Source organism: Pterocles gutturalis, unplaced genomic scaffold, assembly GCF_000699245.1.
Source record: "Pterocles gutturalis isolate BGI_N339 unplaced genomic scaffold, ASM69924v1 scaffold4436, whole genome shotgun sequence".
Classification (NCBI taxonomy): Eukaryota; Metazoa; Chordata; class Aves; order Pterocliformes; family Pteroclidae; genus Pterocles; species Pterocles gutturalis.
This window is the reverse complement of record NW_010102807.1, coordinates 17,566-38,893: the sequence shown is the minus strand read 5'-3', so window position 1 is coordinate 38,893 and position 21,328 is coordinate 17,566. Positions and strand designations below refer to the sequence as shown.

Sequence of the window (21,328 nt, the reverse complement as noted above, 5' to 3'; positions counted from 1 at the left end):
CTGCGAATTTTCAGCTAGCTTTCTTTTCTGTTTGTTGGTAATAAAAGAGAACTAAACTGTCCTAACCCTACAGGCAAATACTTATCCCCTGCTCTCTATTTCAAGTTGGTATTTCAACTATTCGAGCTGTTAAGTGATGCAGTTATTTTGAACTGACTACACTGTTTTAGTCGAGGCTTCTGAGACTATTCTAATCTGTTGTTTAATGGCTTGTATTAAGAGAACTATAATTGGACAATAACTGAGCTAAAATTAATCTTTATTCCTAATCATATGCATTCATTGTCCTAGCATGTTGTCTGTAAACAGTTCCATATGATTAATAGTGCTAAAATTATTCTGGACACTTTCAGTGAAATCGGAGATTTAGTGTGCTTCAAGCACAAGAGTGTACATGTAGCTTACCCAGTGCTATTGAAACAGAAAGCCAATGATCTGCCTTCAAACCAGATTAAACTGAAGTACTTGGGAAAATATACAGGTGGTGGATGTCTGAACCACATACAAACTTACAGATTTCTGATACAAATCACTTTTTGCAGCGCTTGAGAAATTTATTTGGTGCTGAGTAAACAGTATCCATAACGTGTCCTATATATATAAAGTATTTCTTAATCTATACCTGCAGGGATAGTGAGGTGGGGTGGTTGTAGGAGAGTAACAATCATTGATTTCAAATATTTTTCCCCAGTTGTTGCCATCCTACTTGCACATGAGAGCCCTCACTCCCCCTTGGTGTTTGCGTTCGTGTATTTGCTCTCAGGACAGTCGGTGATTCGCTGTTCTGCCCTCTTCCCCCTCTGCCTCCCAAGTCTAGATGTTGGGCCATGGTCACCCTTAGCTGCCACGCTTGCAGCATCGGAGGAATTAGGTGTAATGAGGGAGCTGGCCTACAATCATTGCGTTTTGGCTTCAAAGTCTTCTGGAAAAGGAGGAAAATGAGCTATTTGGTGCATGGTTGTCCCTCCCAGGGAACAGCTCTGGCCCACATGCTATGAGAGTCCTCTTCCAAATCTCTTAGGTTTTTTTTCTTTAATCTTTGCCACTGTCGTTTTGCTTTTTTTCTGAACAATTTTGAGAGAGAATCCAGAAGAAGAAACAAAAAATGACTTGTGAAATGCAGCGGTAGAAGGCTAGGCATGCAGATTCACGGGACAGTCCCCTCTTGCTGCCTTCCAGGTTCTCTCTGACATGAGCACCTGCTCCAAACCAACCCCCAGGACTATCCTGTCCACTCCAAATTAACGAAGGACTAGGTCAGCCGGTAATGTTCCATTCCCCAGTATAAATGGAACAGAAATGTTATTTAAGTGGCACTTCACCATCCAGCTTAGAGCTTTTCCTGCAAGGTGGTAGTATGTTAGCAGACTTATGGCAGCACTTGTATCTGAGTTCATCAACAGTCTTGTCTCTGACATTCATCCGTTGGGATGTTCTGAAGAAGCTGGAGCCATTGAGGATATTTTTGTTTAGGTGGCTTTGGTTTATTTTGCAGACAAACATTTTGAAAGTTGTTAGTGCGTCTTCTCTGTGACTGGTTAATCCATTCATTATGCTTATGTCTCCAGAAGAAAAATGCAAAAGTGACAGCTCTGACATATTTCCAGTTATTCTGTCTTGGCCAGGCTACCTGTAAATGTGTTCATCAAGTATTAACAGTAGCTACAAATCATCAGCCGATCAGGGAATTGAAATATTTAAAGCAATAACTTAGAACTTGCTTTCTGCTTTTACCAAATATTGTCTGAATTGGAATGCATAAAACATCAAAATTTGCGCTGGCGCTGTTACAAAGGCCACTTTTCTGAGCTTTTACATGTCTATAAATAGGGAGGAGAGAGGGTTAAACAGCTTCTGTTTTTCATTAAAAGGAAAAATCTTGTGTTTTGATTCTATAACAACAACAAACAAATGAATGAGACATGAAAAAACATTTTGTTGTGCTTTTAATTAAAAATAAAAAGCTGTTTCGCGTTATGGCTTGTTGGGTGGTATCTTAGTGCTCCATGTTTGTCTTTTTTTCAGTGCGATGTCCTTATAACTCTTCAGTCTCTTAAGAGTGACTGACAGATCCATGAAGCTTAACTCTTTGTTACAACAACCCTCTGGTGACTGCACAGAGTTAGCATTTATTATAATTATCCACAGAGACAAACTGTCCTATAAATAAGGGGTGGAAATATGTTGGAAGGGCTCTGATGGCAAGCCCTGGGCTGTCTGAGGCGAGCGCGGCGCTGCAGTTGAAGATGAGCTGTTGTTCTTATGGAGCTTTTTCATTCCCATACTTCATGTTCTTGTATGAACTTGTGTTTACTCCTGTTTGCTTTTCCGATCCTCTTTACAGTGTGAGTAGATAACAATCACTTTATAACTCCATTGTTTCATCGGTGGTGCAGTATGGCAACATTATCTGAATGCTGAGTTCCAATCCAGATGAACAAACATTTGTCAAAAGTCAAAACTTCTGCCACTTTGACTAACCTAAATAATTTTATCTTTTCCACAAACGTTGTCCTGTCTCTCCTAAGCATGGTTTTCTAGGACAATGGTCCATGTGTTCAGTGATGCTGCACTTCTCGATTGGAGTCTCAGAACTGTACCATCTTTCTGTGTGCCGAATGCTGGATATTTCCTCCAAAAATGAGATGTCTGACTTCTTGAGACATATGTAATTGTATTCATGGGAAGTGGCAAACTGGCAGTAAATAAAGTGTAACTCACACTTTATATTTAGTTTTTTATATATAGTTTTTTTGATATTTAATCCCAAAACAGTTCAAGCAGTCTGGAAAGTTTCCTAGGAAATTTGGGTGTGTCCAAACTTTTTCCTTCAAAAGCAATGCTGAAGTTTCTTATATCTCAGTACTATGTAACTCTGGAAACTGGCTTCCCATCAACTAATCCCATTTAGGTTATGTTCCTATATCGTATACTCTTGTAGTGTATCATGTGGTTGTCTCCGATATGTGCTTAGATCTAATGTAAGACAAGATCTCTGATAGAAAAATCTTTAATTCTACTAAAAAATGTTTCTCTTTCTTGAGTCATATGGCTTTGTGCAGTTGTCAGTCATAGTTAAAAAATCTAAATTGTTCATACAGCAGACTTTACATCCTGTGAATGTGTAAATAAAAATCTCACATCTCACTGAGAGCTTAAGCCTGTACCTTAATGAATCCAGGAATTTAGGCATGTGCAACAGAATTTTGCTGAATTGGGGCCTGTATAAAAATTAATGGTAGTGATCTTCTTGCTTTATTATCCAGATTTCTTTAGAATATTTCATTTCAAATTCCTTTTTGTAAGGGTAATCACCCCAACTCAATATACTAAAAAGCTCCAAGGATCTCTCTTTCGAGAATTACACACAATAATTTCTTCATAAAAAAACCCCAACCTTGTTCTTCCCATTCCTTGTTCTAATGTTTTTAACTATAGGGGTGGATTGAGTATGATGTAAAATTTCTAATTGGGGATAATAGAGGGAAAAAGGTTCCTCATGTTCATAAACAACGGAAGTACCAATACTACAGATACTCAAACCATAGGAACACTCCTCCAAGCAGGCAAGTCACAAGTAGAGTCTTAAAGGAGAGAGATTCTCTGAAGACAGAAAATCAATTATCTTCAATTCATGAATATTACTGAGGAAATGAAGGAGAATGCCAATGTAGATTTCCAACCCTTTAATTTCTTTTTTCTCAAATAGATTATAAAAAAAGCAGAAAGGAATTATCTGAAAAGGATGTTTTAGAAGTATTTGGAATAAAATGGAACAGCTTAGTTTGTTAAGTGGATTTCACTCATGTTCAAATGAAAACAGGAGTGGTAATTGTAAAAGAACTATGATTCAAAAGCATTCAGTGAGTTTTCATTTTTAATGTTTATTATTCTGACTCGCTCAATTTTTTATGACTGCTGGATATTTACCACATTCAGCCCAACTTACTGTTTCCATGCCAACTAAATATATTTGTTCTCAGATGAACGCTGTGATGCATCGTTCTGAAATTTTTGTTGCTGTGTAGCACAGAGAACTTCTAACATTTGCCACACCTTCTCCTTGATGGGAACAATGCTACTGCCTGCAGATTTGTGGAGCTGTGAGTAAAGAATCAGTAAGACAGAGATGAGCAATGTATGCCCATGTCCAGGGTATGGCCACAAGTAGTTCTTAATGCAACGATGACTGGAAGACTTGAGTAATATTAATATCCCTTTAGTTTAGGGCTTTTGGTCCATATTTATTTTCAGGCTAATTTTTAAAGATATCACAGAATTCTAAATGCAATCAGATAAATTCACAGAAGTCTTTATCCTCACTTCCATTATCCTGCCCTGCTATATGTGCTCTGGAAAAACCACGTGGAAGCAGCAGAGTTTCCTCCGTCTGGAGGTGGGTGAACCACAGCAGGAAGGTTGTTCCGAACCCACCCTCTCCCCTGTTACAGGGCTTGTAGCTCAGGTGCCCCAGATAATTGTGAAATTATCTTATTATCAGTGCTTCTGGGGCCCCTGCCTTGACTTCCCAGACTTTCTCAAAGGGTTGTCTTTCTCAGGATGTGTTAGAGTCATCCAAAATCAGGCTAGAAAGCTCTAGCTCATTTAAAATGAAAGCTTTGCTTTGTGGCCAGCTGCAGGTGAGGAGGATGTAGGCAGCCTTCATTCTGCAGAGCTGACGAGCGCTTTGGAAACTGAGAAACAAACAGTCGGCGAGGCAGTGAGGCAACTCTGCCGTTTGCTCTGGTTGCTCCAACCCGTGTCACTGAAACGCTTCCAGAATTTTCCCCCAGAGACCCATTTCTGCTCCCACAGAAATGGGAAGCTTCGTCTAGATCTGAATGATCCTAACCACAGCAGTGATTCACCGAGAGCAGCCCTGGCCCGCTTGCTGCCGGCGCACTGGCCGTTAACCCCTCGAGCAGGCCGCCATTAACCCTTCGGGCAGGCCACCATTAATCCCTTGAGCAGGCCGCCATTAACCCCTTGAGCAGGCCGCCATTAACCCCTCAGGCAGGCCGCGCTGGGCCCGAGAAAATGAGAATCTGAACAAAGTCGCCACTGTGGCTTTCAAGAACAGGAACACCAAATAGTGTCAGATTGAACTAGTTCCTGCAGTTTGTGTATGTGAGCAGCCTGGACCCGATGGGCTGTATCTGAAGAGCACTGGGTATTGTGCGGTTCTGAGGAGGGTCCTTCTCTCCTTGCCCGTTGGCTTCTCTCCATCCACAGCTCTGCCGACCCCCAAAGACTGGGATCAGCAGGGTGCTGTGTGCCTCAGTGGTTTTACTCCCATAAAGCATTTCATATATGTATGTATATTGTGAAAAATGTAGGAGATGAACAGCCAGAGGGGCACAGCTCCCACGGGCTGGCACTTGAAAATCCGCTGGGTTGATGTCTGCAGACAGCGCAATAGGAGATTTCTTTTCTAACTACTTATGGTGAACAAATTTCATGTTTAAGACATTTTTATTGAAGAGAAGATGTTGGAGAGCCACATACAAGCAATGAAAATCTGATGTAAGCAAGAGCGAGCTGGTCAGGCTGTTGGTTACACAACCCAAGACATCCATTTCCTAGTCCGTTGTTCTCTTTCCAGACTTCCCAATAGAGGCTGTTGGGGAAGAGTCGGACTGATTCTGGTTATATCTCTGTAAGGAACCTTTCGTGCATATAGGTGCCCCTGTAGGTGTATGGCAATGATAAATGTACCATAAAATGACTACTGACATTATTTGGAGCCCAATTCTACCACTTTTACATTGGTTAGTGTCTACTATACATGCAATTCCATGGATATATTCAGTAATCACTTTGATGCAAAGGCATATCCCAATTTTTAAATAAGATTGAGATTGTTAGACTAAATAATAACTTTGAATTTGACATATTTTATATTTTGTATAGCATTTTCTTTAGTGGCCTAACGTGAAAGGTATGCAGAATTCTACAGAACATAGGAAGTTATACTGTATAGCATGAAGTTTCAGATTAGCAGAAGGAGATAGAAGCTGAGATTGAAGCACAGAAAAACAGATTTTCAGGTGGGATTTGAAAGGAGCTGGCAATCAATGGAGTTGAAAGTTCCCAGGAGCTCCATATGGCAGGAACTGTGGGAGAGAAGGCTCTCACCAACTGTGCAACTGTCAAAGGGAAAAGAGGTGGATGATGATGATGTACGTGTGGAAGTCAGTGATCAAATGTTAGCTTTGGTAATAAGACACAACTGGAAAATACACAAATATATACCTGCTTCATAGAACAGAATGAATTCTTGTAACGAAGCGGCCAGCTGGAGAAAGACCGTAGAACAGAAACTACAGAAAACTAGATAAAAGGAAAAAGAGAATTTTTATGAAAAAATAATAGAAGCATATGCCAGCATGCAGGAATTAGAAAGTATTTTCAAATGTCAGTTTTCTAGCTCTTTGTCTTAAATAGTAGTGAACAAGAAAGAGATCTTTCTTTTAAGAGAGCAATAGCTCATTTTAGAGCATCTGTGGTTTGCTTGCATATTATCAATTAAGGGGATTCTGTTCTTTCAGAAGTGTTTAATGTAGGACTACAAGGGACAATGATGCATGCTCAATTAGTGAACTGTCCCATTCGTTTTTTCTAGGTGATGAGGTGCCTGGGTGAAGCTAAAAGGGACTGAAAAAGGCCAGCCTTATGCTGATCTTTAACATAATTTAAATTCTAAAGTGTTGGGGGTTTTTTTTGCAATTTAATCAGCCATCGATTCTACGTCCATCCAGGAGGCATGGCAGTGGCTGTCTCCCACAATACCCATCCTCACCCATGCCCAAAGCCGAGTCGACTCTTACCAACCGCGATGCTTCATAAACCTGGCAGCTTGTTTTCCAGTTGGGAAGCTGATTAGATTTTTATTCTTTAAAGAGGGGAAATGGTGATAGTAAAAAGTAGCTTCTGATTATTATCAACAAAGATTTGCTTGTTCACACAGCCAGTGTGAAAATACTGAGCCTAATCCTGCACGCTGCTGAGCTTTGCCAGCTCTCCTTGTCGTTAGCGAGCACTCAGCACCTCCGCGTATCAGACGCTGAAACCTTGACTTGCTGAACCACCCCAGGATGGAAAGGATTATACAGAAGGTAACACATGCTGGAATGTAAAGCTGAAATACATAAATGCATTCCACTGGTGGTGTTGGAGATGCTTATAGCTTTATTTCAGACTTAATTATCTTGATAGCCTATTTGGAATCGCCAGAGCCAGAAATGAACAGCATGTGTTTCGGCGTTGGCCCAGCAGTGCCGGTTAGCGGCTTGGGCTGGTTTGGGGTTTTGTTCCTCCAAGTCAGGGGGTGTGAGCTGCATCCGAGGCCCCTTCGCCCCGTGGAAGGGAGGACCCCTGCGGTGCAATAATGAACTCTCCGTCCGATGGAAGGACGGCATTGACAAGAGCTGGAGGAAATAGTGCTTGGGGACAAAGATGGCATCTGCGATGAGTCACTTGGAAGGAGAGGAAAAGAAGTCAGGGATCCTCCAAATCCCAGATGGAACAATAGTGGAGCCCCAGAGAGGGGGAGGTTGGGAGAACAGTGTGAATTTTCTAGCCACAACATTCCTGGTTGTTCTATGGTGTTGACAGTGAAAGCTTTTATTCCTCTCCAACTCGCGTAATCCCAAGAATGCTGCTCTTGCCATATGCAGCCCACTGGTGGTTTTTTTTTAAAAAAAAAAAAAGCTTTGCCTGCCTTCCCTTCCTTTGCAGCTATGAATTATAGAGACTCCTATTGCTTAACTACAAACAGAGGATTTTCCAGGTGGGAGATCTTGGTTAAGAAAAGAAATATATCGAAATACAAGCCACCAAAGTAATAAGGCCTCTTGGACACAGGTTGGAAAAAAAAAAACAAACCACTTAGAGCAGAAATCTCAGCGTGCAATGAGCAGCTCGGCGTAACTGGAGGTCCCCCCGGGTTAGTAAAACAACAAGGCAAAAATGTTTTGGACGCCCAGATGGTTTACTGGCTAAAGACAGAAAAACAAAGAGGACAGCTATGCCACCAATTTATGTTTTATTGAAACTGTCAGAACAGAGGAGCTTCTCCAGCAGTATTTTCTCAGTGGAGAACAACATGGTGTACACTTGACAAAATAACTCGCTCAGCTGATCTTGCTTGGTTACTGTTTTCAGCTGAGCCAAATTCATGCAATTTATAGTGTTCATTACTTTTTGTAAGAACTCAAGAACATTCGTATCAAATTGCATTCTGTTTCTCTAAATCTGGAAGAACCATATTTCAACATACATTGCACAGTAAGAACAGAAATTCCCACTGCCTGAAATAAGAGAGGATGTGGACTGAAAGCAGCGGATATTCATGTTTGATTATATTGTGAAAAGACAAATGCTCAGGCTTTGTTCTTCATTGAACAAATTGGTACATCATTTGACTCTCCATTAGGAAAAATTGCTGGAGAAGATTTCAAGCTCTAATTAAATATTTTCTTACAACAGAACCCTGAGAGATTTGAAATTTAAGGAAATTGCAGATTTGGGTAGATTTGGTTCCTTGGTCATAGACATTGCCCAGTGTTCCCCAGTCCAGCTGATGGAGGAACGGGCCCGTGTAGACTCGTGGTGGTTCTGTGGGAGTAGACCTCTGCTCGCTTAGAGTCCAGCAGTGCTGAGAGGGAGAGGAGGAGTCACTGCAATTAGGGAGAATACAAACGAGCTGCTATTAATCATTCCTTTGGCATTCTTTGGGTTGTTGTTTGGTTTTGTTTGGTTTATTGTTGATTGGGTTTTTGTTTAATTGGGATGGCATCGTATTGATTTGTCCTTCCCTTGCCCTTTTCAATGTGCTTTCAGAAAATCACTCCCATCTTCACATCGCCTGAATGAAGGTGACCTATGCAATATTATTATTATCCTCATTTAGAAGGATGAGACTTTAGTCTGGGTTTAAATGATTTGCTTAAGGCTGAAGGAGTTATTTTTACCTTTTTGGTACCCTAACCTGTCTTCAGATTTATTACAGCAGATCTTTCACATCTTCTTTCAGAGAAGTGTATTGCAGAACGGATGCATAACCTTTTAAAAGAGATTTCTCTTTTAAACAGCGCTATGACATACCACTGTTTAACTAATGCAGAAAAGATTTGAGAGAGACAGGAAATTACTTTTCTCATCTTACTCCCCTGAAACGTGGAGAAAATTTGATAATAATTAAGTGAACCTAATTATGCCTTTTGGTCATTATCCTAGTATTTCCTGGCACATGTGGAATTATTATCCTTCACAAATATTATAAACAGGCAGAAATTAAGATACTAAAAAAACCACAACATCTTAGTTAAGTGGACTGCCTTTTGATTCTTATCTGCCATAAATAAAATGTTAACTTCATGGCCTTCAAGACAAGATTTATTTTTTTTAAAGGAACTTGAACAACTCTTCTGTGGTCCCTTCATTTACTTTGGCAATGTATACTTCAGTGTTTCATTTTTATTTTCCGTATGCTCCTCTGGTTCAAATCAAGTAATTTACAATTGGGAGATCTGGAGAAGATTGTGTTTTGGTTTGTTTTCTTTAATTTTTTTTTTTTTTAATGAAACGGGGATTTTGCACCAGGGCCAATGTGTTCTGGATGATAAACTTAGCATCACAGACCTCTTGGAAGTGAGAAGGGGAGAGCTGGCTGTCAGGAACATAAATAGGATATGTTTGTGGCTGTATAGCAAAGCGTAGAAGAGAAGCAGAATATCCTCTGCTTTGTGGGCTATTCTTAACAAGTGGACTAAAATGCATCTGATCATCTTGAAGGTACTGAATTTCTCATGGGTGTGCTTAAGTTGCTTCTTTCAAAAAAGAAGGAGAATGACTAGAGTGCAGCTGGGTGCCAATGGGACTTGTTCCCCATGGGTCCTGTGCTCCCTTCTGCTTCTAACCCTGCCCACAAACATCCTTCAGAAGCTCTTAGAAATAACGAGTAGCTGCAAAACTGAACTGTGCCACTTGAAGACTCCTTCAAGTAGTAAAATTGAAACTCCTCTTATGCTACTGAAGAGCATTGGGCCAGCCCTGACTTTGGTTTGGAAAGCTCGCTTTTGGATATTGCTGTTCTGGGCATCAAAACCAACTTTTATCTCTTTTCAGAATGGTCAGTGCCCCACTATGACAGGATGTCGTGGTAGGCTGTGAAGTTATAACTTTTTGCATCACTTTGAATAGTTGTCTGAATATTTGTCTCTTCTTTTTTCTAGTTTATCGTGTGACTTAAGCACACATGAGCTATGTGCGGCAACTTCAGCTTTCAGTTGTTTCTACTGACACCAAAGATGATTGATGGTAAAACTTTAAACCTCAAATGCTATCCACCAACCTGAATAAACAAAGAGCAGTGTGGCAGCTTAATATTAAAAGCTATAAAACCTTCCTGGGGGTTCATGGATTAAATCAACTCGCCAAAATGAATTTTCAAAAAAAGGCTTTCTCAGGACTGAAGGAAAATGAACACAACAGTAAATGAAATAGAGCTATCCTCATCCAGCAGACAAGCCCTCCTGAGGGCTGAAGAATTGCAATTTTAAACATTTCTCAGGAGTGCAAGAGGAGACACAGTATTTGTGGATCCTAGGGAGGCAGCTTGAGGCTATAAAAGAACAAAAAAGCCTTTAAGGCACCAAATTAAAAAAAAAAAAAACAAACCCTGGAGACATACCTTTCATTGGTCAAAAATAAGTGTTAAAAAATAAAAACCTTTCTCCATTAAAATTAGTATACATTAGCCCACTCTATGTTATTTTTCAGTTATAAGAAGTGATTTAGATTTTTGCCATGCACTATTTTAATCTCTTGGGTCAGTAAACCTTGATAGTAACTTCAGCCAAAAATACCAGCATGGTGTTTATCATAATATGACAGGAAACAGCTGGGACTTTATTTTCATCTTATCATGATACAATTATTAGTGAACACTGTTGAAAGTAACGTATTTTGTCTTAGCAAACAAGCAAATTATAGCTGTATCCCAAAGAACAGCAAAAAATATGTGTGTCTTCTCCCTGCTATAGAGTAAGAAACCAGCCCCAAGCAATACTTCAGCTACCAGGGCTTGTGTCTCGTTTTCTTTCTTGTTTTTCAGCCAACCCCACAATATATATCCAAAGTTTAAAGCACAGGACTTATTTCTTCCTGATTTTCCAAGAAACACCTTGGTGAAAAGGGAACAATGCCCTTGCTGCTTTGCAGAGTTGACAGCAAACGGTAACATCATTGTGCAAGCGTGTATTTAGAAGACACTTGCAGATTAAACTAATAAAACCAGTGACCTGGGCGAAAGAAGCCTGTTGCACACATAGAACAGTGTTATTGCCCTCACAGAGCTGATTGTGAATTTGCGAAAATGCAGATTTTTGTTTGCATCTACTTAGAATGAAACTTTCTTGACTTTTGTCTAGAGAAAATTATGAGGGCTCTTGCTGTGTGCCTGGCACCTGAGGAAGCTGGTGTGCGTCCGAGGTGCTCCGGAGGCATGGCTAGATCGTGGTGTATACTGGGGTTATAGCGGAATTATACCAGAGTCAGCTCCTGATATCTGCATTGCTTGTAAACTGAGAGCTTGAGCGTGAGCCAGGCCCCTGTGATGGGCTTTCTGTGCCGGTCGGGTCACCCCAAGAGATTGGCGAGGTGATAATCCAGAGCCTCGTACTCGTGAAATAGATCATTATTATTTAAAATTTATGAAATAAAAGCATTTTACTCTTCTAGCTGCCTGCTTCTGCTCCCATCTCACCAACAACAAATGGAACATGTTGAATTCACTGGAATATATGTTCCTGCCCTATCAAGGTCCCCACCCAAATGAGCTGTTGGCTCAGAAAATATTTATCCTGGCAAAGCACTTATGCATAACTTTGTAAGCCTTTAGAGAAGTAGTAGCATAAATTTATCGGAGTAACTTTCAAAAACATAAATTTTTATCGCTGGCTTATCTACAAGCAGAGTTCAAACAAGGTTTCCTGTCTCACCATTTTTTTTTCTTTAGATTTGCATAGTGGCATCACTTACTTGCAGTTCACAAGGAAAGCCTCTAATTGCCTGTTTGCATGGAGATTTGGAGATTTCTTCTGCGTGTGGGAATGACTCATAGACAGAATTTTCCTAAAGTTCCGTCAGATTATTTTATTCCTTTTGTATTGATAATTGTATTATGCATCATGCATATTTTGGCATGACCTGCTTGTTCCGAAAGATGGTAATTGGCACATCTCGCGGTGAACTTTGCGTTTGGTTCCCATGTGCTTGAGCTGTGAGCTGGAAGTTACAACTTGTGGCTTCTTCGGATGTAAGGCTGAGGTTTTGATTTGTGGTCGCAACGGTAGATTTAAGCAATTTGGTAACTAAAACAAAATTAGCAAAAAATGGCATTGGCGTGTAAATCATTGGAAAAAAAGATTCAGTTTTAAAGTTTAGAGATGTTTTATAAGTTAATCTGATATTGATTCTGTTTTATTCTTTATTTACATATTCAGCTGCTAAACCAGAAAAAAACACTTGAGAATTTGCTTAATTTGAATTAAGCGGTTAATCCTATTAGAAGTTAAGTACAGTCAGGCCCTGGTTCAGCCAAGGAATAAAGTGTGCGAGCAGTCCTGTGCGACTCGGTGGACAGAGCTGAACCAGGCTCCCCGTACTTCTCCTGGGTCAAGATTTAGCAAATACAACCACCCTGGAGAGGTGTGAAGCACAATCCTTCCAGCTGATCTCTCTTCATTTCACATTGCTTTGTGACTGTACTGTTTACTCAGCATCTATGGAATAAGGTTGTGGACTACCTGTCCTCCTTTAGATGTCATCTGGGTGCGAACATCTGATCTCATAACATCTAAAATCCTCAAACCTATTTGTTGAGAGTCCCTTTAGCATAAATGAAGTTGAGGAAGACACATCAGCATCTATGGAATAAGGTTGTGGACTACTCCTCCTTTAGAAGTCATCATCTGGGTGCGAACATCTGATCTCATAACATCTAAAATCCTCAAACCTATTTGTTGAGAGTCCCATAGCATCAATGAAGTTGAAGAAGACACAAAGTGCAATGAAAAGCAGTTGCACAATAAATAAGAAAAAGGCCTTAAAAGCACCTGGAAGTTGAGAAATTTTGTAAAAAAAAAATCTTGGGAAACAGCAATTCACCTTGTCTAAGGGGCAAATTCCACTCTACTGACCTGGTTCAGAGCCCAGCAAAGACAAAAAGAAAACTTCTATCAGTTTGCAAAGTGTATGTCTGTATAAATGCCCTGTTGAGATAGATTTAGGAAAGATTATTGTTTCTTCAGACCATGTCCTAACAAATGCCGTACTGTTTCCTTTTCATTATTTTTTCCTTCTCTCCATATATTCTTTATTATATTTTCTCCTTCCTTTCTTCCTCTTTTTTACATCTTTTGCTCTTTACAGGTCTTCGCTGGTCTTTCTTCTATCTCCTTCCCTTTCCCTTGATATCACAATGCTGCGTTTAGTTGGACTCCAGCTGGAGCAAAAGAAGCAAAAAAGTTACTTTCTGGCTTCCAAGAGTAGCCATCTATATATAAATTTCTTTTTCTTCTGTTACAGCTGACCCATATACAACAAGAATATGAAACCACACTCAAAGGTCTGATGCCAGCGTCTATGAGACAGGCACTTGAAAACACCATTGTATCTTTAAAATCTCAGGTAAATCTCTCTTGTTATTCATCTTCAACTTTTTGAACTGGATTAAAACCATCTCTTCAAGACGATAAATTATTACTATCTAAAATTTGGCCAAAAAATCCTGAGTAAGTCCCAAAACCAAATGATGGCAGGACTCACATGCTTCTGACTCAGTCATCTTTCACAAGGCTTTTCTCCCCCAGTTTCCTCACCTTGAGAGTTACCATTTTCTATCTTTTGATCCCAGATTTTGCTTCAGACAGCAACTGAAAGTAGAAATTATGCTGCATTCAGTATCAGGGGTTTTTTCTTCAACCTTTCATGTATAGCACACAGTTATCTCTCATCTTCCTCACCCTGGTCCTCCTGCAGGAGTCATTTAAAGGATGGATGGAAAGGGTGCAGAAGAGAATGAGAAATCATTGGGGTTTTTTCAGCCTACATCATAAAACAAATAGGATCTTTCTTTTCAAATAGTAGTCTAAATACTCATTGTGTTATTTCTACATTTTGCAACACAAAGAGGCTCTAATAGACCTCTGTAACTGCTTTGTTTTCAATATTGCAAAACACTAGCTGGTCTAGAATACAGAATCAATATTATTTATGTTAAATAGTCTATAAAACTGGCTAATAGAAATCCCAAAATGCCAGTGTAAGTGGGGAATTACTAATGAATTGGGTGTGTTTCCTGTACGTGGTTCCCACAGAAGTCATTTGCTGCTGTCCTGGTCAGTAGATGAGGAGCTGGAAGAACACAGAATGTCCTCGTTGCCTGAGCTCACATGAGGAAGGATAAATAGCAATAACGAGGGGTGATCAGAGATGTGGAACAGTCGTAATGCAAAGAAAATGCTGCCAGTGTTCGCGTATGGCTCAGGACAGGACTGTGCATTTACACGTGTTGGGAAGGACTGGGATCCATCCTGGGCTGAAGGGAAGAACTGAGAGAACAGCAGGGCGATGCTGGTGACTCAGAGCTGCCCAGGAGCTCGGGGAAGAGCGAAAGCCCTGAGGACACGGCATACAAGTTTGGGCTGGATACCAGCGCACACCTTATACCAATTTTCAGAACCATTTCTCAAGCAATTATAGATCTACAAACTCCATTTCTCTTTCTTATGCAATCTCTCTCTAGGGAAATGGTTGGTACTTTAATATATTTGGGCTTTTTTTCCTTCTTTACAATGCATAAGCATTTTTTGCTATCCATGAGACACTTCCCCTGGCAAAGCGTATATGGGGAAATAGTACTTAACAGAAGTAGGAAATTTTCATAGGGGAAACTGTCATATTCCTGCATCCTAGTAGTGACAGAACTTCAACACTCTGGCTGTGAATGCTCTGCTTCATTATCAAGGGATACCTCATGGAAGTGATGCTCTTTCTCATTTAAATAGTTGTGGGAGATAAAGAGTTAAGGATCTACTGGGGAAATCTATTTCCAGTCGATAGTAAAAAACTATTTTTGAAGTGTGGTTGACTATTAGTGCTGTCTGGTAGGAAGCGTTACTTTGGAGCTACTAGAAGAATACCACACCTTTTAATGAGTTAAAAAACCAGTAGAATCTGATATCCACCTGCAGGGCTTCTGAAAGCAGCAGCAACATTTCAAAAGAGTAAAAGTAACTACACACACGAAAACCTGGGTGCTATCCCAGAAATACATAGCTGCCGGCTGTATTTCCAGCGGCACGCTGTCGTCGCGGACCACGCGGTAAGCAGGGCTCTTTCTGAAGCGCAGGTGTCCTGGTCTTTGAAAATTGTTGAAATTCCTGTTTGAAAACATCAAGACAAGAAGGGCAGTGGAATCTCTGCACCTGTCAGGATTATTTATTGTTGGAGGAGGATGAAGAGGAGAGGCTGGGTAAAAGCACTGAAAAGTGATAAAAATAAACAAAACAAAAAAAAAAGAAAAGAAATTACTTGAGGCTTGGGCAAAGTTTTCTAAAAACGTTGCTCAATGTAAGGTATGTTGCCCAATTGTCTGCTCCTGGTGAGTCGTCCAAAAGTGGCCACAGTATTAATAACCATTAACGTTCATGCACTTCAAGAACAGGTGAGTACCTTCATCACAAGAGCACAAGTGCAGGGATCACAGCACAGGCTCCCAAACCCTTGCATAACTCATCTGGTACCACCAGCTGGGTTTAAAACCTGTTTTGACTCTGTTCCTAAAGGAATGGAGAGTGTGCAGCTGGAGCAGCGCCAGGGAAGCCAGGCTGACAATCTCCTACCAAGTACTCCTTCCAGGATGCAGCTGAAGTGTTATTGCATTTTATTTAGGCAGGACAGACAAGAAAAACACCCCTTATGAAATGAGCACAGATTTATGGATGAGAATTTGGTCCACCATTTTCACATGGGATGTATTTTCCAGGTAAACATTCTGCAGAAAAGAGTCTCCGTGCTCCAGGAAGAGCTGAGCGCCTGCCACGCCAGAAGGTACGTGATCATCTTTGATAAATTTGTACCATTTCACACCTGTGGATCCCAGTTATTGAAGTTTTACGGCTTAATTAAAGCACTCAAATATGGTCGCAGTTTTAAAAGATCCTTATTTTCAGTAAACAGGCGTCGGAGAATTTTCCCAGTGCTTAGTCAGTGCTCTCAGAGCAAGATTAGAGAACTCGCAGGTGCACTGCAAGTCTGGGCTTTGCCTCGCCGTTCATGATGAGACAGCGGCTCGGCGCACAGCTGCAGCTCTGCGGTGATGCCACCTCCTTTTAAGATAGAAAACAATGATGCAATGCATAATATTACAGATCCCATCTTCAAAGTACCGGATCTTCATGAGCCTGAGCTTTTTTCAGACGTTTACACCCTCCAATATAAATTATGGCAAGTGCTGCGGCAATAAAAAGCCTTGCTGTGCCTTTGAGTAAGTGATTCACAGGGAGAGGTGAGTAAAAGGAAACTTCTGAGGAAAGCCACTCCATCTTTTTTATATTTATAGACTTTGATAGTACCTTCTTATCTCACATGAGGATTTTTGCAAATAAGAGTGTGTGCTTGTAAAAACGGTGTCAGAATTTTTCAGATATTTAAATGCTTGTAAAAACAGTGTGAAAGTTGTCTGAAAATATTCATCCTGAACTTTTTGTTAATGAGAATTATCTAAAGCTAATTGGAAGCTGAAAATGTCGTAGATTCTTGGTAATGTGCCCAGTGTAGGTAACTTTGTCAGATAAATGTCAAGCCGTAAGGTAGTCTCTAGATGCTCTCCAAGAGCAGCAGTAGCATTACCAAGGGATGCGTTTTGTCTCAAACTTTTCCGAATCAGAGCCCTCACAGTTAGGAAGATTGCTGTTTCAGAAGGTGAATAATCACAATAATCACAGACCTTCAGATCAGCCCAGGCCACAACTGACCGAAACGCTGGGGGTGGAAGGAGCCCCAGCCCGGTCCTGATGGAGAGGAAGGGCAGGGACAGCGCCGGCGGGGCTGCTGCCCTGTTTGCTCCTAGACCTGGAGAAGTTTTTGGTGTGCCTCTATTCAGGGAAATTTTCTTCCTGACCAGATCTTTTTTCCAAGAGCACATTCCACTAAATTTTGCGTCAGCATTTACCTGAGCCTCCTTCACGGGAATGGGGAGGCACTCCTTGTCAGGGAGTGTAGCGATACGACGAGGGGTAACGGTTTTAAGCTGAAAGAGGGCAGATTTAGGTTAGATATGAGGAAGAAATGTTTTCCTGTGCTGGGGGTGAGGCAGTGGCCCAGGTTGCCCAGAGAAGCTGTGGATGCCCCATCCCTGGAGGGGTTCAAGGCCAGGCTGGATGAGGCTTTGGGCAACCTGGGCTAGTGGGAGGTGTCCCTGCCCGTGGCAGGGGGTGGCACTGGATGAAGTTTAAGGTCCCTTCCCACCCAAACCATTCTGTGATTCTATGAAATGCTAATGAGAATCTCTTCATTTGCAGGTAGCTGCTGGAGCTGCTGGATTTCTTCTATTGCCAAATGGACTGCTTTGAATAGGTTTGAAGATTTGGCTCTTGTGAATTAAAATGCAAAGATCAGTGGCTGTTTTGGTAGCACATAAAATACCATGAAGTCCATGAAAACACAACCATTGCTCATGCTAGCATGTTTTTAGTTGTATCTTCCTTCCATTATTTTTTTTCACTATCTTATTGCAGACTTATCCTTTTGGTGTACTGTGTTTGACTCAATGCTGAGCTTACCGAGCGAGTAGAGTTTCCTCTACTAATATTTTTTTATTACTTCCCACTACCATTCTTTTCACTTTTATACATGAAGAAAATCCCATTTTCTATTATTATCCAAGATATTTTAACATAATTTGACATTGTTTCGTGTCCATGTTATTAAAATATTATTATTATTTTTTACTATTTTGTTTTGACATTATTGTCCTGCTTGGGCATCTCAGTCACCTACGTAGCCACAGTGCACATGAAAGTTTTGTATGGCTTTGTTAACTGGGGAAATATTTTCTTGCTGAGTTTCAAGGAGAAATCTCAGAGCAAGAATGAAAACACCATGACAACAAATGCAACTACCATTGACAGTTGTATCTATCCTTGGGTCACAGGAAAGTCCTTCGTTGTTTACTGATGAAACCGTTATGGGGCGTTATTGAAAAAGAGTCGTAACCCATATGGCCTTGATTCTGTGTGAGCACGTGCAGGCTCTCTGGGATGATCCCAGTAAATCTAAGCAGATTCCCGAGGGTTTGCAGGGATGAGGTTTGAGCAGTGGGAAGCTGAAGGATCCGGGCAGGGAGTCATCCTCGCAGCTGGCTCTGCCTCCCAGGCATAGGAAGCTTTCCTGATCTCTTGCCCATCCAGGAGCCAGAGTGTACATGAGTACGTTTGTAATCTGTAAATTTAGATATGCCAAATACAAGAATAGCTTTTTTTTTTCCCTAGGCACCATCCTGTCGGCAGTATTGATAGGGCACAGTTAATGGTCTGAGTGCTTGAGAGGGGGCCAGAAATTCCTCTTTCCCAAGTCCAGCTGTGGCACTGGCAGCAGCAGACAGACCCCCGTATCGCTGCCGAGGGGACAGCCACCTCTCCTCCCTTGCTCCGCTGGCACCGGCGCTCACACCGCGGTCCGGGCAGACTTCGCAGGGTCCTGGCTGCTCCAGTGCCCAGAGCTGGACGCGGCTGAGTCCCGGCTCACCATCTGCGCTCTTATCTCCACCTGGCACCGAGATCAACCAGGAGAGGCTTTGGCAGGCTGGGCTCCATCCCCCCACCTCTGGCAGGGAGCTCCTGGCCAAACCCAGGCTCCAGCTCTGCCGGGTGCTGTGCTGAGTGTCTGGTCTGAGCCTGGGCAGGTTTTCCACCTTCCTTGAATCAACAAGTGATTCTTCTAATTATAGATAAGGGGTTGTCACGGCTCTGATAAGCGAGGAGGTGCCGCAGCAGGTGCCACAAAGCCTCACCTGCGGCAACGGTGAGTTTGAGCAGGAGGAGTTTGTTAGGATGTATTTAGTTAATTGTGGGCAGTAAAATGAAATATACGGACTCGGCGAGGTGCACGGCAGCGAGGGTTGGGCTCTTCGGGAGATGCACCGAGAGCTCAGGCAGCTGCAGGGATGTACCCACTGGATGTTGCCCTGTGCCCAAACGGCAGATGTTGGGACACTGAAATCTCTCTTCTCTCGCGTGAAGGAAACGAGGCATTCTTGATTCTGCTGTTGTGCTTGCGTTTTTGCATGGTATCTGGGTGGTTATAGGGGGATACATCCATAGGAAAACACAGGGACCCTCTTCTAGCGAGTTGAATCCAGGCCTCAGTTTCCTTCTTTTTGATGGAATTGGGTTGCTGATGTCATTGATGATCAAAAAGCAGCCTGAGAAAAGTAGATCTTGGTCAATCTGGGAGTTTTAAAACTCTGGGAAACTCTCTGCAGCATCAAATACAGTGTCAGGACCATTTTGAAGGTGCTTTTAAACCTGATAAGAAATTAAATTCAAGGGTGGTTGGAGCTCTTTTGTAGATCTTGTTAACATTTCTTTGATCATTTTTATAACAAGTAAGAACTAGAGCCCAAATTGCAGGATTAGAAATGTTTTCATACATATTCCTTGCTCTCTACCTCTCTTTTCACCTGCTAGGTAGGGAATTGCCAGCTGCCAGGAGCTGGCTTCATAGCCCATAAACCAAGCTCTGGTGAAGCTTGAGTATGGTTAGAGCTTTATGTGTACTCATTATTTAATTTTACTGACTTCTGCTGTGGGAGAGGAGATTGTTTCACTCTATATAAAACCCCCCGAGAAAAAAAACCATCATAACATTTTTTACTGGTATCAAGGGAGGCAACCCTTGTCCAGGTGACGCTTTATTTCAGTGCCACTCACAGTTCTTGTGTTACACGTAACAAATATGCTCGTTTCTGGTGCAGTTGGAAGGAAGGGGATCCAACCTCCCTCCTCCTCCCAGCCCTCTGCTTTCTTCTGCAACAGTGCTTTAATTGTCCTGGTGACAGCAGATACTCCTGGTACTTGCCCAAATCTCTACTGACCGTGGTTTTGAACTGAGAAATTATTTTGCTGCACAGAAAAAGATTTTATTGCAACTAGAAGAAAATACTTGCAATTTCTTAGAGTGTTTTATTGAATTTTCTGAAAAACATGCACAGCTTTGATTCTAACGACAAGCAGTCTTGATAGAGAGTGTATATGGAATCTGATTTTTTTTTTTTTTAAATTATCTTAATGCACTGCAAGTCCTTCCCAAATCACAAAATGTACTGGAGGCACCACACTACTCAATTACACTTGGTCTCGTTCTGAGGGTACAAAGGAGAAGTAAGACGTCAGATATTGTATGAAAAAGTTTCAGAACACAAGGTCATTTTAATTCAGACCTTTTTTTTCCAAGGAACTATCTTTTCTAAGCTTTGATATTTTGTTCAGAAAGGTCAGTTCTTTTAAGCCTTTGTCATTAAAGAAGACTTGCTCTTTAAAGTGCGCTATCAAAGAGTGCAGAGATTGCAAGTTACTGAAACCAAAATGCATGATCAATTTTAAGCCTGCCAACTAAAGACCACTTAAAATTAGATGTGCTCTGGTCCTGGTGGCTTCTTTGATAAAGTCCGTGGAAGATATGCAGTTGGTCAATTCAAACCAAAAAAAAAAAAAAAATGAAGTTAATTGAATAAAACTTTTCCACCCTAAATTAGAAAGCAATTTTTTTTGGTGAAAAAGCTTTAACAGAACTGAATAAGGATCTGATCCTGAAAAACTGGGTGAGAGGAGGAGTGTGTCTGTGTGCGTGCTGCCTTTGGGAGCAGCTTGTGACACTTTTACACAGCAGTTATGCAGCTCTCATCCCTGTTATCTGACATTTGTAATAATGTAAATAAGTCAAGCCCCTGGACAAAATATCATTTATTTACCATTTGCTACCACGAGATGATCTCTCCACTGCCAGACAAGCACGGTAACAGAAGAGTGCAGACCTTGTGTCGTGCCCTTGCTCTGCCGTCCCTGACCCTGATCTCTGCTGATCCAGCCTTTACCCCATGGACCTGGCCGTGGTCACTGCCCGTTAGTGCTGGGCTTGCTCCAAGGCCTCCTTGGGAGAAGAGACGTTTTCTTTCTTGATGGTTCTCCTAGTGCTGTTGCTACCAATGGTGAACTCAATTTTCGTTTTAACCCAGATGTGTCCAATATTCAAGGCAGTATTT

At 41.4% G+C, this 21,328-nt stretch overlaps 1 protein-coding gene across 1 annotated transcript in view; it reads left to right on the top strand.

Moving 5' to 3' along the window:
* CEP112 (centrosomal protein 112kDa) overlaps positions 1 to 18,006 on the top strand; it is a 164,719-nt gene extending 146,713 nt beyond the window's left edge. The window contains exons 24-26 of the mRNA XM_010086425.1: positions 13,591 to 13,692; positions 16,052 to 16,116; positions 17,589 to 18,006. Of these exons, the coding sequence (XP_010084727.1) occupies positions 13,591 to 13,692; positions 16,052 to 16,116; positions 17,589 to 17,592 (171 nt within the window). The 3' untranslated portion in view covers positions 17,593 to 18,006. The remainder of the gene's footprint in view (positions 1 to 13,590; positions 13,693 to 16,051; positions 16,117 to 17,588) is intronic.
* The last annotated feature ends 3,322 nt before the right edge of the window (positions 18,007 to 21,328 follow it).